This window comes from Carcharodon carcharias, chromosome 20 (assembly GCF_017639515.1).
Source record: "Carcharodon carcharias isolate sCarCar2 chromosome 20, sCarCar2.pri, whole genome shotgun sequence".
In the NCBI taxonomy this organism is placed as follows: domain Eukaryota; kingdom Metazoa; phylum Chordata; class Chondrichthyes; order Lamniformes; family Lamnidae; genus Carcharodon; species Carcharodon carcharias.
In genome coordinates this window covers 104,386,174-104,406,103 of record NC_054486.1, presented here as the reverse complement: position 1 = coordinate 104,406,103, position 19,930 = coordinate 104,386,174, and the positions used below count along the sequence as shown (strand labels likewise).

Genomic DNA, 19,930 nt, shown 5'->3' with positions numbered 1-19,930 from the left:
CTTCAACCACTCTCTGGGCAAAGAAGTTTCTCCTGAATTCCTTATTTGAATTGATATCAGCCTCCTCTAATTCTGGGCACTCCCTAAAAGTGGGGGCATCATTCCAGTTAGTATTCAGAAGGTTTACCTTGGAGTATAAAAAGCAGAAAATGCTGGAAAAACCCAGCAGGTCTGGTAGCATCTGTGGAGAGACAAATAGAGTTAACGTTTCGAGGAGTCATATGGACTCGGAACGTTAACTCTGTTTCTCTCTCCACAGATGCTGCCAGACCTGCTGAGTTTTTCTGGCATTTTCTGTTTTTATTTCAGATTTCCAGCATCCGCAGTATTTTGCTTTTACCTTGAAGTATAATGTGGGAAACTGTGAACTTGTCCACTTTGACTCATGACCCTCTGAGAGAAAAAAGTCTCACCTCTGTCTTAAATGGGAGACCTCTTATTTTTAAACTGTGCCCCCTAGTTCTAGTCTCTCCCACAAGGGGAAACATCCTCTCAGCCTCCACCCTGTCAAGTCCCCTCAGGATTTTAATAAGATCTTTTAAACTCCAATGGGTACAGGCCCAGCCTTTCCAATCATTCTCATAGGGTAACCCCCCCACCCCCACCCCCATGCCAGGTATCAGTCGAGTGAACCTTTTCATGTGTTTATGCCTTTTTGTAAATAAGGAGACCAAAACTGTACATGATACTCCAGATGTGGTCTCACCAACACTCTTTACAACTGGAGCAAAACATCCCTACTTTTATATTCCAGTCCCCTTGCAATAAATGACACCATTCCATTTGCCTTCCTAATCACTTGCTGCACCTGCATACCAACACCTTGTGATTCATGTACCAGGACCCCCAGGTCCCACTGTACCGCAGAGTTTTCCAATCTTTCTCCATTTAAATAATATGCTGCTTTTCTATTCTTCCTGCCAAAGTGGGCAAGAGGTCTCCCATTTAAGACAGAGGTGAGACTTTTTCTCTCAGAGGGTCATGAGGTTTTGGAACTCTCTTCCCCAGAGCATGGCAGAGACAGGGTTAATGAATATCTTTAAGGCTGAGTTAGATGGATTCTTGACTAACAAGGGTTGCCAGGGGTAGGCGGAATGTGGAGTTGAGGCCACAATCAGATCAGCCATGATCTTATTGAAAGATGAAGCAGGCTCGACAGGCCGAATTCATACAATTAATTTTGTATATTCGCTGAGTGAGAAGTGTGTGTGTACAGGCAGTTTTTGGATTCTGGACTCAGATTCTTGCTTTAGGCTCCGGTAATGATTGACAGGCTAATTAATGTATTTCTCTGTCCTTGTTTCATGGGGCTTCTGGGCCTGGAGGATAATGGGACTGTCCAATTGATGGATGGTGAGCAATTCTCCTGCTAATGTTGTGACACTCTTTGTAACACCTGACAGCTGGTCCAGCCATGAACAAAGGCATCCTGCTTAAAGGTGCGCCCTCCATTAATATATTTAGAAGCTTCGCATGTCTGATGTCCCATGCAGACAAAGTGCATGCTCATGGCTGGATTTTCCTGGGAAGAGGTTGCCAGAGGCTATAGATTGCATCAAGCATAGCTGATCAAAATTGTTCCCACTCCTAGTGCCATAGGCCTGTACAGCTGCATGTATAAACACACCTTTTATGGTTATCAAGTCCTGGGCTGGGTCTTGAACCCAGAGCTTCCAGGCAGGGACACTAACCACTGTGCCACAAGTACTCCCTTGTTAATAGGTAGTACAGCTAATGTATTTGTTCTTAAAGCTGTACTTTTCCTCTAGGAGGGGTCCTTATAAATCTTATCTTTAAAGTGATGAAGAAGTTTGAAGAGAAACTGTTTTCACTTTTTAAAAATGTATTCTTTCATGGGATGTGGGTGTTGTTGGCAAGGCCAGCAATTTTATTATCCATCCCTAATTGCCCTTGAGAAGTTGACGATGAGCTGTCTTCTTGAACCGCTACAGTCTATTTTGTGTGACTCCAGAACATGGGACATTCAAAAAAGCTCGTTATTAATGAATCCAACAGGGAATTAATAAGAGAACTTTCTTGATCAGTTTGTTAATGAAGCAGTGCTGGATCCAGTTCTGGAGAAGGAAGTCATGCAAGTGGAGCGTGTTTTAATGGTGGACCATTTGGGCAACAGTGATCATCTTATCATTAGGTTTAGTGTAGTTATGGAAAAGGTGAAATGTGAGAGTATCTAAGTGGAGGTGTGCTAATTTCAAACAGTTGAAAAGGAATCTGGCCCATAAGACCATAAGACATAGGAGCAGAAATTAGGCCATTCTGCCCATCGAGTCTCCTGCACCATTCAATCATGGCTGTTAAGTTTCTCAACCCCATTCTCCCGACTTCTCCCCATAACCTTTAATCCCCTTACCAATCAAGCCTAGGTGAATTGGAATCAAAGTTTGGATAGTAAGATAGTAAATGAGCACTGGGAGGCCTTCAAAGGGGAGATTGTTTGGGAGTGGGCTAGATACATTCTCACAAGGGGGACAGGGAAAGCATTGAAAGCTAGATCTCCCTGGACCACTAAAGGCATAGAATTTAAAATGAATAGAAAAATGAGACAAATGACAATTTGTAAGAAAATCAAGCTGAATAAAAAAATTACAGGTGAGAACTAAAAAAGGAAATAAGAGGGGCAAAGAGAGTGCATGAAGATAGAAAATGGTTAACATAAAAATGAACCAAAAAGTATTTTATTAACATATAAATAAAGTAACCAAAAGGAAGTGCGGAGCTGATTAGGGGCCAAAACAAGAGATTTTCTTGTGGAGGCAGAGGACATGGCTGAGGTACTAAATGAGTATTTGGTATTCATCTTCGTTAAAGATGAGGATGCTGCTAGTGCCACATTAAAGAGGAGATGGTGGAGAAATTAGACAGGATAAAAATAAAGGTGAGGTACTTAAATAGCTGGCAGTGCTCAAAGGAGAAAAGTCACCTGGTCTGGATGATGCAGCTAAGTCACCTGAGGGAAGTAGCGACGGAAATTGAGGCTCTGGCAACAAATCATCCAATTCTTCCTAGGTACTGGAGTGGTGCCAGAGGACTGGAGAATTGCAAATGTTACACTCATCCTCAATAAGCATGTTAACTATAGGCCAGTTGCCCTGACATCAACGGTGGGAAAACCTTTAGAGTCAACATTCCATGACAAAACTAATTCTCTCTTTGGAAAATATGGGTTAATAAATGAAAACCAGCATGGATTTGTTAAAGGTGACTTCTGTCTGACTAACTTGACTTCTTTGATGATGTAATGGAGAGGGCTGGTGAGGGTGCTGCAGTTGATGTCATGTACAAGACATTTAAAATGGTGTTTGACTTGTCAGCAAAATTGATGCCTATGGAATGAAAGGGGCAATGGTTGCAGGGATACATTATTGGCTCAGCAACAGACAGCAGAGTGTAGCGCTGAACGTTCATTTTTCAGACGGGTGTTTCCCATGGGGTCAGTGTTAGGACCACCACTCATGTTGGTATATATATGACCTGGATTTGGGTGTACAGTGCACAATTCCAACATTTACAAAATGACAGGCAACTCAGAAATTTACCACACATTGAGCAGGATAGTTTCATACTCCATGAGGACATAAATGGACTGGTGAAATAAGCAGACACAGAGCAGGTCAAATTTAATGCAAAGAAATGTGAAGTGTTTCATTTTGGTAGGGAGAACGGGGGTGGGGGGGGGCAATATAAACTAAACGGTGTAATTGTAAAGGGGATACAAGAGCAGAACTACCTTGGAGTATATGTACACAAATCTTTGAGGATGGTAGGATAAGTTAGAAGGTGTTAAAAATGCATATGAAATGCTTAGCTTTATTAATAGCGAAATAGAGTAGAAAAGCAAGCAAGTTATGCTAAGAACATAAGAAACAGGAGCAAGAGTAGGCCATTTGGCCCTTTGAACCTGCTCCAACAAACAATAAAATCATGGCTGATCACTTACCTCAACTCTGCCTTTCCACATTATCCCATGTCCCTTAATTCCTTGCGTATCCAAAAATCTATTGACCTCTCTCTTCAGTATGGCTCAGCATTCACTACTCTCTGGGGTAGAGAATTCCAAAGATTCACAACCCTTTGAGTGAAGAAATTTCTCCCCATCTCAGTCCAACATGGCTGACCCCTTATTCTGACACGGTGGCTCTTAGTTTGAGACTCCATTATCGGAGGAGCTAGGAGAGCAATCAGTTCCCAGGCAAATGACACTGATTGCCGCCTCCGTTCATTAGGAATTGGCTTTGGAAGGACGCATCATCAGAGTTTTCTTCCCTCCCTATTGGGAAGCATGTCGACTCCCCACAGCACAGTACCCCACCAAGATGTTAGAGATGAGGAGCTCTGTGTGGGAATCACCCCTCTCTCTGTGGCTTTGCGAGTTGAGATTCAAACAAAGTTGCAACACCACACCACTGTGCTGTGGGAAAAAATATTAAAACAACCAAAGAGTAGCACAGTATAAACTTTGTCTAAAAGCAACAAAGGAGGCTCCTGTGGTAACAAAAGACATTTTGTGGTCAGGATAGCTTGTTCAAGTTGATATTTATTGTAAATATTGAGAAAGCAGCCCCTGTTCCAATGTAAAGGGCAGAGCGTGATGCTTGCAGCAATATGTACTTGTTTTGTGTTTGTACTGGCAGATAATTGGTTCAACCTGGATACAGGTACTCAAGATGCCAATAACAACGTTGCTTAGCAACTTAACAGCATGTACATTGTGGTGTAGGGGAGTTCAGCTATTGTGAAACCAGAGGAATTGTGAGAGAAGAAGCAATGTCTCTCTTCTTGGGCGGTCATTGTTAATGGGATGTTAATTATACTGTTAACATTGTTATGAATACATATCTCCAAGAACTATATGTATTTTAAAATTGGAAGAACATTGAATTATTTGGACACTTCTTTGAGAACTGACCTGGGTATTTTTAAAAGGTTATAAGTTCACTTTGGGCTGTGAGCAAACTGCCTTTTCCAATAAGTCACATGACTTCAGCAAAAGGAACAAGCAAGGCACCCTTTTTTTATTCATTTGCAGAATTTGGGCATCGCTGTCAAGGCCAATATTTATTGCCCATCCCTCATTGCCCTTGAGAAGGTGGTGGTGAGCTGCCTTCTTGAACCCTGGCAGTCCATATGGTGTAGGTACACCCACAGTGCTGTTAGGGGGGGAGTTCTAGGATTTTGACCCAGCAACAGTGAAGGAACGGTGATATATTTCCAAGTCAGGGTGGTGATTGGCTTGGTAGGGAACTTCCAGGTGGTGATGTTACCATGTATCTGCTGCCTTTGTCCTTCTAGATGATGGTGGTCGTGGGTTTGGTAGGTGCTGCCTAAGGAGCCTTGGTGGGTTTCTGAGTTGCATCTTTTGGATGGTACACACTGCTGCTACTGTGCATTGGTGGTGGAGGGAGTGAATGTTTGTGGTATGGGTGCCAATCAAGCAAACTGCTTTGTCCTGGATGATGTCCAGCTTTTTGAGTGTTGTGGGAGCTGCACTCATCCAGGCAAGTGGGGAGTATTCCATCACACTCCTGACTTGTGTCTTGTAGATGGTGGACAGACTTTGGGGAGTCAGGAGGTGAGTTACTCATTGCAAAATTCCCAGCCTCTGACCTGCTCTTGTAGACACAGAATTAATGTGGCTAGATTAGTTCAGTTCCTGGTTAATGGTAACCCCTAGGATGTTGATAGTGGGGGATTCAGCGATGGTAATGTCATTGAATGTCAAGGGGCAATGGTTAGATTCTCTCTTGTTGGAAATGGTCATTGCCTGGCATTTGTGTGGCATGAATGTCACTTGCCAGTTGTCAGCCCAAGTCTGGATATTGCCCAGGTCTTGCTGCATTTGGACATGGACTGCTTCAGTATCTGAGGAGTCGCAACTGGTGCTGAGGAGAAAATAACTATTTGTTTACTTGAACTTTAATTGTTGGAGAAAAAAAAAAACTGTTTTCAGGCTGTGAGGTCCTGGTGATTTTCTGGAGACCACCTGACCGAGAGGGATTTCTGTTCTGAACTTGTGTTTTGGACTCAGTTTTGGGATTCAACCGGAAAGGAGAAGATTGCTCAACTCGCTCTCTCCCTGCCTTGTATGAACTTCAGTGTTGTTATCAGTATCCAGCTAGAAATTCTCCAGTCAGTATAACTTGGCTATATTTAGAAACCTGATAAGCTGAAACGAGAGAGAGATCCCAAGGACATTGATTCTGCCCTGTTCTCCTCCACACTGAAGCTCTCTCCAGACAACTACTGTGACCAGCAATCCATCTCTGCACACAGGAACACCAGATCGACAACATCAAAACCCTCCAAACTTTATCCTTTTTCATAAAGTTTTCCCATTGGCCAAAAGGTGCTTTTTCCCTCCTTAAATGTCAACCTCTGCAGACCTCTGTTTTGTCCTGTGTGTGTGTGTGTGTGTGTGTTGGATTTAAAGGGGTATATAGTTACACTTCTGGATTACAAACTGTATGTTAACCAGTTTTTGCAACTTGCTTTTAAAAATAAGTTTTGTTTCATAATAAATCAATCATTCTGAGTTTATTGAAAGAAGCCTGGTTAAAGTCTCTTTTATTCTGGGTCTAACAACAGCAGAAGTAAGCTATTGGCCGTTTTGGTGAGTGAATTAAACATTTACACTAATGGTGCGACATGTGGAGTAGTGGGGCTAGAGAAACTGCACACACCTCCCATCCTGGTCATAACAGCATTCACAGGTGAAGTGCATTGTTAATTAAGTACTTAGAGCACTTATAAAGAGAGACTGCTGGGACACTGGATTGGGAAGCAGACATATGTAATGTTACATTCTGTGAATAAACCAATTATCAAGAAAAATCCTAGTGTCTAGTTTCATACTTCACTAACTGGCTTGGTATCAGACCATCAGTAATACTTAGCACAAAACACCAAAGATTATGGGTCCAAAATGTTGGTATTTCAAGTGTTTGGTAAATTCCAAGTGTTTTACATGTTTGGGTTTGTTAAAGTGTGCACAGATGTGACAGGGAATGAGATAAGATCATTAAATCACTGATGATGCCTGCCACAAAGTTTTATTGATTTCTATATAAGAGTTAAGACATCAGAAAGGTCTTGCACCTTTCACAACCACAGGATGTCCCAGTGCGTCCTACAGCCAATGAAGTGCTTTTTTTGAAGTGCAGTCATTGTTGTAATGCAGGAAACACTGCTGCCAAATTTGCACACAGCAAGATCCCACAAACAGCAATGACTGATTATGGCACTCAATCTTGCTTAATGACTCTCTGCGCTCCATGTGAAACAGATTTGGGTAGCGCCAGGCCATTTCTTTATAGGTCAGAGTACACAACACAACTGATTACTCAGCATTAATTGGGAATCTCCTATGGTGAGACCACAAGGACATGTGGCATGGGAAGTAGGTCAAAGAACACAGTCTGGTGCACCTATCGACTTATAATGATGACCATTAGTGAGCTGGGAATACTTGACATTGTCCCGGGATGGCAGAAGTAGATTTTCCTAACATTTCACAAAATCACAGGATGATTAGAGGTGAGGAAAGCTGTTCAGCCCATCTCAATTCATCAATCCAGAATGGCTTTACACTTGCCATGTGGCAGGGGAGTACTCTAGCTGGGAAGCGCTGAGAGTGCCCAGTACTCTAGCTGGGAAGCGCTGAGAGCGCCCAGTACTCTAGCTGGGAAGCGCTGAGAGCGCCCAGTACTCTAGCTGGGAAGCGCTGAGAGCGCCCAGTACTCTAGCTGGGAAGCGCTGAGAGCGCCCAGTACTCTAGCTGGGAAGCGCTGAGAGTGCCCAGTACTCTAGCTGGGAAGCGCTGAGAGTGCCCAGTACTCTAGCTGGGAAGCGCTGAGAGTGCCCAGTACTCTAGCTGGGAAGTGCTGAGAGTGCCCAGTTCTCTAGCTGGGAAGCGCTGAGAGTGCCCAGTACTCTAGCTGGGAAGCGCTGAGAGTGCCCAGTACTCTAGCTGGGAAGCGCTGAGAGTGCCCAGTACTCCAGATGGGAAGCGCTGAGAGTGCCCAGTACTCTAGCTGGGAAGCGCTGAGAGTGCCCAGTACTCTAGCTGGGAAGCGCTGAGAGTGCCCAGTACTCTAGCTGGGAAGCGCTGAGAGTGCCCAGTACTCTAGCTGGGAAGCGCTGAGAGTGCCCAGTACTCTAGCTGGGAAGCGCTGAGAGTGCCCAGTACTCTAGCTGGGAAGCGCTGAGAGTGCCCAGTACTCTAGCTGGGAAGCGCTGAGAGTGCCCAGTACTCTATCTGGGAAGCGCTGAGAGTGCCCAGTACTCTAGCTGGGAAGCGCTGAGAGTGCCCAGTACTCGAGCTGGGAAGCGCTGAGAGTGCCCAGTACTCTAGCGGGGAAGCGCTGAGAGTGCCCAGTACTCTAGCTGGGAAGCGCTGAGAGTGCAAAATGGGATCATAGCAAATCTGCAGCCCATTATAGAAAGAAAGACTTGCATTTATTAGCATCTTACTTGCCCTCAGGTCATGTCAAAACGCTTTACAGCCAATGAAGTACATTCATTTGAAGTGCAGTCCCTGTTGTAATGTAGGAAACGTAATGGTTTATTTACGCACAGCAAGCTCCCACAAACAGCAACGTGATAAATTACTGGGTGAGCAGTTTTAACGATGGTGATTGAGGGACAGAGCTTGGCCAGGGTACCTGGGAGAACTCGTTTGCTGTCCTTCTAAATTGTAACCCTAGGTTCTTTAACAAACTTGGGTTCAATGTCTCATCTGAAAAAGGGCACCTCCTACAGTGCAGCGCTCCCTCAGTACTGCACTGGGAGAGCCAGCCTAGATGACGTGCTCAGGCCTTTGGAGAGGACCTTCCACCAACGACATACTGGTTCACTGGCTGGAATTTTCCAGCCCCTTATGCCGGTGGGATCTTCCGGTCCCACAGATGTGAATGGAGATTTCAATGGCTCTCCAGCCCTGCTGCTAGGTGGGGGAGAAAGGGAGGGGGGTTGGAAAATTCCGACCACACTGCAGTTTACACCTCCGTCCTTCATCTCCATTCATGTCAGTAAAACAGAAAATTGGTGGCCTACAAATACACTTCATACTAATAGTGGAAACCAATTTCACCCTGTTGAGTATCAAGTTTAAAAGACACCCCACAGTCTCAGATTCATCCTTAGCTGTTTGTCCCCTTGACAAGCAGGGGTGGGGGGGAATCACCAATGAACAAGTTTAAAAGACAGACTGAAATGATAGGTTAAATTTTCCTGGTGCCACCCCAAGGTGATTTTGCTGTCCCAGACCCACTCCAAATAACGCTGTTCTCACGTGACTGACCTTTGCCCACTCTTTTTGGCTGACATCTGAGATGCCTGTTGTCACTGATGGTCAGGAGTGGTTTTGAAAAGGGAAAGTCAATTTTAAACCATGCGTAAGAAAATCTTTGTGCTCTGTCTCAATTTGACTGAGCCTGGGTGGAGTTTTAGGAAGGTTATTGTTGCGTGTACGAGTACTCGAGTGGGTTATCTTTAGATTAAATTAATGGATATGGGAGTGAGATGGTTACAAGATAGGACTAACTGTCGAGAGGATTGAACTACAATCCAAAAGAAACTGAGTTCATAACTCACCATGACAATTCAAGAATTTGAATTCAGTTTAAAACAATTCTGGCTATAAAATGCTGGTATCAGAAAAAGTGGCTGTGAAGCTGTCAGCTTTCCTTAAAATGGTTCAGAACTGTCCTTAAGGGAAGGGAATGTGCCATGCTTACCTGGTCTGGTCTACATGGGACACCGGTTTCACAGGTCACACTGGGATTGACCTGCGCCCCGATATCTGGTGAGTTTTAAGATGATGACGGGAGTATTACAGCAAATGTTAAAGTGGTTTCTTTCTCAATGCAATGTGTGCCTGCCTGTAATTGATAGGGGGTTTCAAATTCACCAAGGAAATAAGAGACTTTACTGGAACGAAATGGCCAAAGGAAAGCTGGAATATTCATAAGCACCAGGAGCAGCTGGAACACATGCAAGGTTACTTTAGGAAATTAGTCTAGAGATAGAGGAATGTGTGGCTGAGTATTTTTCACACATCATTAACCAGTGAAAGTACCACAAAATTGAAAAATAGCTACCCTTCCAATTTTTCAAGGACATACAATCCTGGGAACTGTCGACCCATCCGGACTGACATTCAGCAGGAGAAAAATATTGGCCGATTTAAAAAAAAGATGCCCCAACTCATGCCCATTAGAGGCATGTCCTAACCATAACCTTAAAAACACAAACTGTAATTGGTTTGGAATTTTCTGGAACGTTTTAGAGGAACGGACACTGAGAGGATGTTAAGATGGCTGCCGAGGGTCACCTGACTTGATTCATGGATTTAAAGTACCACAGTGACTTGAAAAGACAATGGGACCCATTTCAGATGAAGAAGTGTCAACACCCATATCCCGAGACCATCCAGAATATAATCCTGACTTGAATGGGTCTTTTCAGAAATAACAACAGTAATGATCTCAAGACCCCTGGGGTGGTCTGAAGAAAACAATAGTCCAGGTTGTGGCTATTCAAAGTAAGGTCAGCCATCATATTTGGAACAGAGCTGTGAGCAGCCAGAGGGTGCGGCAGCCATATTTTGGATTGCCCAATTCATTCTAAAAGGCAGCCTGTGAACAACAACTGTAGAGACAGCAGCAGACCAGGGAGTAACAGCTACGCCTGTTAAAAGCCTGGAGACTAGAACATCTTAAAAGTCTCCCTGCCTGTTTCTTCTCAAGTCCACCAGTACAGAAACGTCACCTCCTGGTAAGATCACTAACTTTGTGACCGGCTGATCAATCCATCTCTTCAAGGGAATCCTGCAATAATCCTGACTCTGGCTATTTGAACCCACCTAGACTACACTGCAGGAGCGAAAATGCCTTCTTCAACGTATGCTTCCTTCCTAAAATGAGCCAAACATGTGAAATACAAACTGTTCCTATGCTTGCAATTGGTAAAAGTGCACTATTTTTCTTAACTGTACTTTCCTTGTGTGTGTGGTGTGTGTGTGTGTATGTGTGTGTGTGTGTGAGTGAGTGATGTAGCATTAGACTTTCAGGATGAATACGTGAATAAAGAATTATTTTTATTTAACCCATGAAAGCTTGCTGCTGGTTATTCCAATTGACCCCACATTTTGGGGCTAAACACATTAATGAACTATTTGTTTTCCCAAACTCGATTACTACAAAGTGATGACTCAGCCAACAGCTTCTGGTAGCAAATTCAAGTGCCAATAAAAACTTTATGAAGGGAGCTGCATAAATAATTGGATAAATTCCCCACTATCAATATCCTGGGGTTACCATTGACCAGAAACTTAAATGGACCAGTATGTAAATACTGTGGCTACAAGATCAGGTCAGAGGCTAGGAATCCTGCAGCAAGTAACTCACCTCTTCGATCCACAAAGCCAGTCCACCTTCTACAAGGCACAAGTCAGGTGTGTGATGGAATACTCTCCACTTGCCTGAATGAGTGCAGTTCCAACAACAGTCAAGAAGCTCAATACCATCCAGGCAAAGCAGCCCGCTTGATGGACATCCAGAAACCACCTTAAATATTCACTCCCTCTACCACTGACGCACAGTGTCAGCAGTGTGTCCCATCTACAAGATGCACTGCAGCAACTCACCAAGACTCCTTCAACAGCACCTTCCAAACCCATGACCTCTACTACCTAGAAGGACAAGGGCAGCATATGCATGGAAATACCGCCACCTCCAAGTCACACATCAACCTGGTATGTCACTGTTCCTTTGCTGTCACTGGGTCAACACCCTGGAACTCTCTCCTTCATAGCACTGTACTGCACCACATGAACTGCAGCAGTTCAAGAAAGCGGCTCACCACCACCTTCTCAATGGCACTTGGAGGAGAGGCAGTGGTATAGTGGTATTGTCACTGGACTAGTATTCCGGAGACCTAGGGTAATGCTCCGGGGACCTGGGTTTGAACCCCACCACAGCAGGTGGTGATATCTGAATTCAATAAAAATCTGGAATTAAAAGGTTGATGATGACCACCAAGCCATTGCTGATTGTCGTAAAAACCCATCTGGTTCACTAACGCCTTTAGGGAAGGAAACCTGCCATCCTTACCTGGCCTGGCCTACATGTGACTCTAGACCCACAGCAATGTGGTTGACCCTTAAATGTTGCCTGAACAAGGGCAATTAGGGATGGACAATAAATGCTGGCCTTGCTAGCGCCCTTGAACAGAAAAAAAATAAGTGCTGGCTTTGCCAGTAATGCTCACATCCCAAGAACAAATAATAAAAGGATCTCCATATTTCTGTTTCTTCTGTAAAACAGAAGATTCTGAAGTCAAATCTTTTCACTTTAACACAGAAACAAACCAGTTCAGAACAAAAACACACAGACCCCAAAAACAACCGTTAGTCCATATGCAAGCAATACTATAAAATTGTCCATAAATTAGGCAGAGCTTAATATCTATATTTTTATCTACAAGTATTTCAATTCTTTATCAAACAAAGTAATACATAAGTTATGTAATCTGTAAAGTATCAAATCACCTGCAATTCTGTTCATCTTGTACTCAATGGTATCATTCACAAATATTCATTATCCTATTCTCGCAGATTCTGAATGAATGTTGACACTTCATGGGAACATTTTAACTGGAGATTCTTAAATCAATTGTCTGTTTGTCAGAGTGAAAGGTTAGGGGATGAGAGGTTTTCCAATGTTGTCACCAAGCACACCCCATGTAGAGTGTAGTTCCTTGCATCCTCTTTTGGTAATTGGAATTAAATTGCAATCTTACAGATACTACTAACTAAAGCAGGCATGTTGTTGTCAACTGCTGGCATGAGGTGGTAGTGCCATTACAGTACCCCACTATGTAGCAGGAATGTGGTAGGTCAAGATTCTGTGCAATGCAATTAGCTTTATTTTAACTGCTGTTGGTGTTCAGTACAGACTGTAATCCCACAGCACTTTGAGGGGATTAGTAAGGGTTCAAGGTCACAGAAGTTAATTGAACATTACTCACGTTTGTTCTTGCATTCAATGCACCTTAAAGAGGTGGGAACTAGTGAGTGGGCACAGCCTGTCTCTGATCATGTTAATACAGATGCACTAACTGACAACTTTTACACTGAGGTAATATAAATGGGGAATGGCTTTTGCTTGTATACCCAATATAAAGCTATGAGGGCCCTAGATAGAAGGATAGGCTGTGAGGTCAGTAACCAGTGGTCACAGGTTTAATGTAATTGGTGGACGGATTGGTGAACGTTGTGGGGGGGTGGGGGGTGAAGTGGTGTGGTGGGTAGCAGGGAGGGGTGTTGAGGTGAAGCTATTTTGACCCAGAGGGTGGTGGGGGATCTGGAACTTGCTGCTGGAAAGGGTGGAAGAAGCAGAAACCCTCCTTCACATTAAAGAAAACACTAAAATACTTAGATGTGCACTACAGGGCTATAGGCCAAGGACTGCAAGGTGGGATTAAGCTAGATAACTCTTTTTCAGTCAGTACAGATATAATGGGCTGAATATCCTCCTTCTGTGTTGTGAATTTCTTTGCTTCCATGATCCTATGGTAAGAACTTTATATGAATGTTGTAATTGGTGGGGACTGCCCTAACAAACCTGTGAGCATCTTTGTACAAAGGTTCATTGCTGGTGCTACACGTCTCAGTCCTGTTCTCTAATGAGACATTTTTTCCATGTCTCACACCAGCTGTTGAGTGGCCTCTCTGAACAAAATTACTAATGTGATGGAATACTCTCCACTTGTCTGGATGAATGCGGCTGGAACAACACTCAGGAAGCTCAACACAATCCAGGACAAAGCAGTCTGCTTGATCAGTACCCCACCCACCACCTGAAGCATTCATTCCTTCCATCTCAAGTATTCGTTCCTTCTGCCTCACTGGCAGCAGTGTGCACCATCTACATTACAAGATTCACAGCAGCAACTCACCAAAGTTCCTTCAACTGCACCTTCCAAGCCCACGATCTCTACCACCTAGAAGGTCAAGGGCAGCAGGCACATGGGGAAACAACCACCTGCAAGTTCCCCTCCAAGTCACTCTGTACCCTGACTTGGAAATATATCGCCGTTCCTTCACTGTCGCTGAGTCAAAATCCTGGAACTCCCTCCCTATCAGCACCGTGCGTGTACCTGCACCACATGGACTGCAGTGGCTCACCACCACCTTCTCAAGGGTGATCAGAGATGGGCAGCAAATGTTGACCTTGCCAGTGACACCTACATCCCATGAATGAATAAAAGAAAATTGCACCAATGAGCTGAATGGCCTCCTTCTGTGCTACGTGATTCCAGTCGGAAGCATTGTTATGCTGTGGTAGCTGGACTGGGATCACTCAAGCACATTTAAATTAAGCCTCCCTGTTCACCTTTCCCTATAGCTAACATTAATGGAACCATTTCAATGTCTCTTTGAACTGAGCACCACATTATGACAAATGAGCCATTTTGTAATAACACAAATATCTCTAATTTTTTTTCATTGCTAACTACTACAGCACTTTTGGTCACTAGTTAACCTTCAAGTCTAAAAATACCTCTCTGCCCCCCCCCCACCCCACCCCTCCAGTCCACAGTTACAGTTCACTCACTTTACAGCCTCTGGCAATTGCCACTGTTTGCCGGCAGTTACTGTAGTGTCGGTGGGGGCCGCAAGAGAAGTGATTTGTGTTGGTGAGGTTCAGCGGTGCCCCTCTGCCACCCCGGTTCCCAGAGAAAATGCTGCTGTTCTTTGCAGAGACGGTCTGCCCCCGGTAGAGCTGGGCCCGGCGCTGGCAGAGGCCCACCTTGCTCAGCAAGATGAAGACATCGCGGCGGAAGGCCTTGGTGAAGATGACGTAGAGGAAAGGGTTGGCACAGGAATTGAGCGGGTAGAAGAGGACCAGCAAGATCTTGGAGTTGGTCACAGTTATCAGCGGCTTGTTCAAGATGGCAGACAGTGCGTAGAAGGAGATGGGGGCCATGCAGGTGAAGTCGGTGAAGATCAGCACGGCCATCCTTTTGGCAATTTTTGTGTCCTTGCTGCCGGATTTGTAATGTGGGTTCTTCACTCTGACGTAGATCTTGACGTAGCAGGCACAGATTATGATGAACGCCAAGATGTTGGCCAACAGGACCAAAACGATGTAGCCCTGAGCCAACCGGGACTCTGTATCCATGGGCAGGCAGATGCTAACCTTAATGTAGCTGCTTACTCCTGCAATGGGCAGAAGTGCCAAGGTGAAGCAGAGCACCCAGCCTCCCACCATAACCATGGCGGCATGTCGAAGCCGCATCTTCCTGTCTAACCGCATGGCGAAGTTGATGGCGTACCAGCGCTCCAGCGTGATCACGGTAAGAGTGTAGACCGAGAACTCGCTGGCAAAGACGGTGAAGAATCCAGCAGTATTACACCCTGGCCCTGTCTGCCAGTCTATGGCATAATTGTAGTACTCGGTTCTGGTGTAGAGGTCCACTGAGGCAATCAGCAGTAAGTAAATGCCCATGCAGAAATCTGCCACAGCCAGATTGCACATCAGGAAACGAGGGACGGTGAGCTTGTAGTGACTAGTCAGTAGAATCAGGAGCACAAAAATATTGCCCAAAATGGCCAACAAATTAACAAACCACACGATAATTCTCAAAGAGTCATAACCCATAATGTCTTCGCAAGGGTTGAATTCATCAGGCTCTGGTTTGCATACAATCTCCTCATTACCTCCGCACACCATGTAATCATAATGATTGTCAAAAGCTTGAAGATGGTCCTCCTGAGGGTTCTTCAACTCTTGACCAAACCCAATATCTCCATCTCCTTGTTCCTCAAAGAACACGTAATAGTGGGAGTTGCTATGGAAATCTCTGAGCTTTGAACCCTGGTCAGAGGTGTGACCTGTGTTGTCATCCTTAGCATAGTTATGGTAAAAAGGCCCATTGTATAAACTGAAGGATCGTTTCTGCCTGAGGCGATGACCTGTGGTTTGGTTGCACATTATTGACTCTAAAAGCCTGTAGGGTAAACTGAAGACCGAAAAGACAGATTATAGATCATAAAATATTGGGACAATATTTATTGAAATAATTAAGATGAGTGTTTTAGCATCACTGTGCTGAATTCAGGACTCAGCATGTTTTCCCCTATTGTAACTCTTCCTTAATGATTGACAACCAGAACTCCCTCTTACTTTCCTTTCTGCCTGCAATCTATAGGCCATGGGTCTCGATTTTAAGATTCTCATCCTTTTTTCAAATCCCTCCATTGCCTCAGCCCTCTCTATCCCTGTAACCTCCTGCAACCTTACAACTCTCCGAGATATCTGCGTTCCTCTGCATCTGGCCTCTTTGTGTAGACCCGATTTTAATCACTCTACTATCAGCAGCTGTGTCTACACCCGGAGTCAGTGTTTCTCAACCTGGTTTCCCCGGTTCTCATGGATTCCCCGAACATCCCTAAAGGGTTCCGTACAATTTTCAGATCATTTCAAGATACATTGTTCTTCCAGTTAATGAAAAATACTCATTTATTCATTCAGTAGTATTATAATTTGTTTTCGGGTTCCACAGAATTTCACAATATATTATAGGCTTCCTTAACCAAGAAAAGGTTGAAAACCACTGCCCCAGTTCTGGAATTCCCTCCCTAAATCTCTCCTCCACTTTACTTCTCCCTCCTCATTTAAAACATTCCTAAAACCCTATCTCTTTGACCAAGCCTCTGTCCATCTAATCTAATATCTCCTTAAGGGTTCAGTGTCAAGCTTGGTTTGCTAACGCTGCTGTGAAAGGTCCTGGATGTTATACTGTGTTAAAGGTAAGTTGTTGCTCTCTTGGCTCAGTACCACGTCAGGCACTACATTTAACCCCTGAACAACAAACTCAATCTCATTCATCCACCCCTCGCTCTCTTAAGGTCAGCAGGCTTCCCCACTACGAAACTGAAAAATTTTATTTTATAAGATATCATTGGTGGATTTCAGTACCCGGAGTCCCAGAGAAAGATCTTCACTCAATTTGTCCTGGCTTTCTTCACGGGGCACTGACTCACCCTTTGTTTTTCTTCCAGTTCTTAAAAGCACAGCAGTGGCTTGGGTACGTGAGCTCAGCTCTCATTAGGTGAAAGAAAGTCTTCAGAGGAGGGAGCTTCTTCAATGTCCATGTATTCTTCGCCATTAATTCCTTCAGTGGTTCCAGCCCTTTGCTGGGAAGGGAGTGGACACTGGATTGGGACACATCACTGTGAGCAGGAGAGACCAATATTGTGTTATAAGGCCTAACTCCAAGTCATCTGAATTGACTGGCCACTCTCAAGATTAAATCAAACCATTTGATAAGGGGGTGAGCTATCAACCCTTGTAACCACAGCTATGCAGAACTGACCCCAGCACCCACCCTCCCCCCCTACCAATTTAGGTAAATACCAGCCCCTGCCCCAACCAAATCCATGTTCCTGGATCAGGGACATTTGCATGAGGTAGGTGGGATGCTCACATCAGTTGGGGCACAGCTGGGGCTGTCCACTAGACTGGGAGTTGGGAAAGGGAGAGTCAGGGGAGGTGTTGAAATCGCAGCATTGGCAGGTGCCCATCAGCCTGGGGTACCAAGTGGGGTCTATCCCAATGCCACCTTTCCGAAGATCTCCCTGCCTGTGTCGGTGGTGTGTACAGAGCTGCTGGGAATTCCAGAGAGTGAGTCATCCTGTCAGTCCTGCCTCCCTCTGAGATACCAGTGCTAAAGCAGGTGGACAATGACGTTGCTCATACTGCCCCTTCCCTCCCCCTACCATGACCCTACTTCTCCAGGGAAACCCCAGGACATCTCCAATACATAGCGGAAACTCAATGTAACAAGATAATGCCCCAATTTTCATCCCCAACTGCTACTACAGTGCCTCAAATGCCCACCAAAAACATTCACTCTTACTCACTGAAATTGACCAGCTTGCCTGTTTCACAGATGATTGCTGTGAGGGGTGATGGGGGTGGGGGGTGGTGAGGTGTTGGGGATGTTGAGAGTGGGGGGCTGGGGGTGGTGGGGTATTGGGGGGGTGGGATGATGGGGGTAGGGATGTTGTGGAGTCGGGGGCTGGTGGGGGGTGGTGGAGTGTTGGGGGTGGGGTGATGGAGGTGGTGGGGTGTTGGGGGGTGGAGTGGTGGGGTGGTGGGGGGTGGTGAGGTGTTGGGGGGTGGAGTGGTGGGGTGGTGGGGGTGGTGGGGTGTTGGGGGGGTGGGGTGATGGGGGTGGGGGATATTGGGGGGTGGGGAGCTGAGGGTGGTGGGGTGTTGGGGGGGGGATGATGAGGGTAGGGATGTTATGGGGTGGGGGGCTGGTGGGGGGGGTGGTGGAGTGTTGGGGGTGGGGTGATGGAGATGGTGGATGTTGGGGGGCTGGTGGGGGTTGGTGGGGGTGTTGGGGGTTGGGGCTATGGGTGGGGTGTGTTGGGGGTGGAGTGGTGGGGTGTGGTGCGGTTTCGGGGGGTAGGGGTCATGGGGTGTTGGGGATGGGATGATGGGGGTAGGGATGTTGTGGGGTGGGAAGCTGGGGGTGGTGGGGTGTTGGGGGCGTGAGGTGATGGGGGTGGTGGGGTGTTGGGGGGTGGGGTGGTGGGGTGTTGGGGGGTGGAGTGTGGGGGTTGGTGGGGTGTTGGGGGATGGGGTGATGGGGGTGGGGGATATTGGGGGGTGGGGAGCTGGGGGTGGTGGGATGTTGGGGGGGTGGGGTGATGGGGGTGGGGGGTGGTGTGGGTGGGTTGTGATGGGGTTGTTTTGACTTTGCTTTCAGAGCGTAAAATAGATGATATTGAGTCAACTCCTCCTGCTACACCCCTCTCTCTCCCACTTTTAATTCCCGTCACAATGAAAGGCTATGTCAGGTAGTACTGGCTTCGCTTGGCAGTCATTACAGAAACGTTTCTGTTGGGAGAGCACATTCAGAACAGAAATAACGTACTGGCAAGCCAATCGCGCAGATCTCCAACACCCCATGAACCCCCGAGTTTCTCCTCAGGGACCCACCAACCCCTCCTTGCGAATGCCTCACACTGACCAATCATTTGAAAACCTGTGCACAAAAACTGGCACCATTTGGTCAGCCAGTTGCAATGCTTGTTTGTACATTATACACTCAGCTTTTGTCTTCTCGAAACTTTCCCAAGACTAAATCAATCTTAAACGTCACTTTTAATAGGTTCTTGTGGGAGTACTGACTGGAAATTACTTACAGCAGAGTGGGTCCACTCAAGGCTCCTGTGAAGACATCTTCACTGAAGGATGTCAAGAGCTTATTCTTGTGCAGGTAACTGTTAAACAAAACAACAGGATTCAAGCATCTCTTTATTCTGTAACTGTTCAAACGTGAGACTCTGTTGTGAACACACTTTACATTCAAACGTTGTTTGCAAAAAAAAAGTTTCAGCATTTGATATTTAGGGTTTGTGACTGTCCAGGAATGTTCTGAAGTCTCCTGGAATAGAACATTCATCTCCAGCAACATACTGTCAGCGACCCCCCAGGAGAAGAGTCATCGGGTGGGGGTGGGGTGGGGGGTGGGGGGGGGGGGGGGGGGATCTTTAAATATTGTTTTCCAAATACTTTCATTTATTTGTCATAAAATATATTGGAGACTGTTTCATGATTCAGCAAGATTAATCCAATTGGGCTTGACTTTAACCTAAAAGGTGGGGGGTCCTGAGTCAGGTGGGAGGTTAAAGTCTGAAAAATCTATTTGCCAACACAAACTGTCTCCAACTTCCCCGTCTTCCGCCATTAACTGAGACTGGAAGGTTGGCAAGCGACTAATGTTAAGGGGAGATGGTGACGTAATGGTAATGAATACTAGGCTAGTAATTCAGAGGCTAAAGCCTTGGGGACAAGGGTTCAAATCCCACCATGGCAGCATTCAATTAATAAAATTC

The 19,930-nt window shown here is 45.5% G+C and overlaps 1 protein-coding gene across 1 annotated transcript in view; it reads right to left on the bottom strand.

The window, feature by feature from the left end:
- tshr (thyroid stimulating hormone receptor) overlaps window positions 1-19,930 on the bottom strand; it is a 77,377-nt gene that overhangs the window by 8,377 nt on the left and 49,070 nt on the right. Inside the window, exons 8-10 of the mRNA XM_041214219.1 lie at window positions 19,238-19,315; window positions 17,066-17,254; window positions 14,639-16,029 (exon numbers count right to left, since the gene is read on the bottom strand). Of these exons, the coding sequence (XP_041070153.1) occupies window positions 14,639-16,029; window positions 17,066-17,254; window positions 19,238-19,315 (1,658 nt within the window). The remainder of the gene's footprint in view (window positions 1-14,638; window positions 16,030-17,065; window positions 17,255-19,237; window positions 19,316-19,930) is intronic.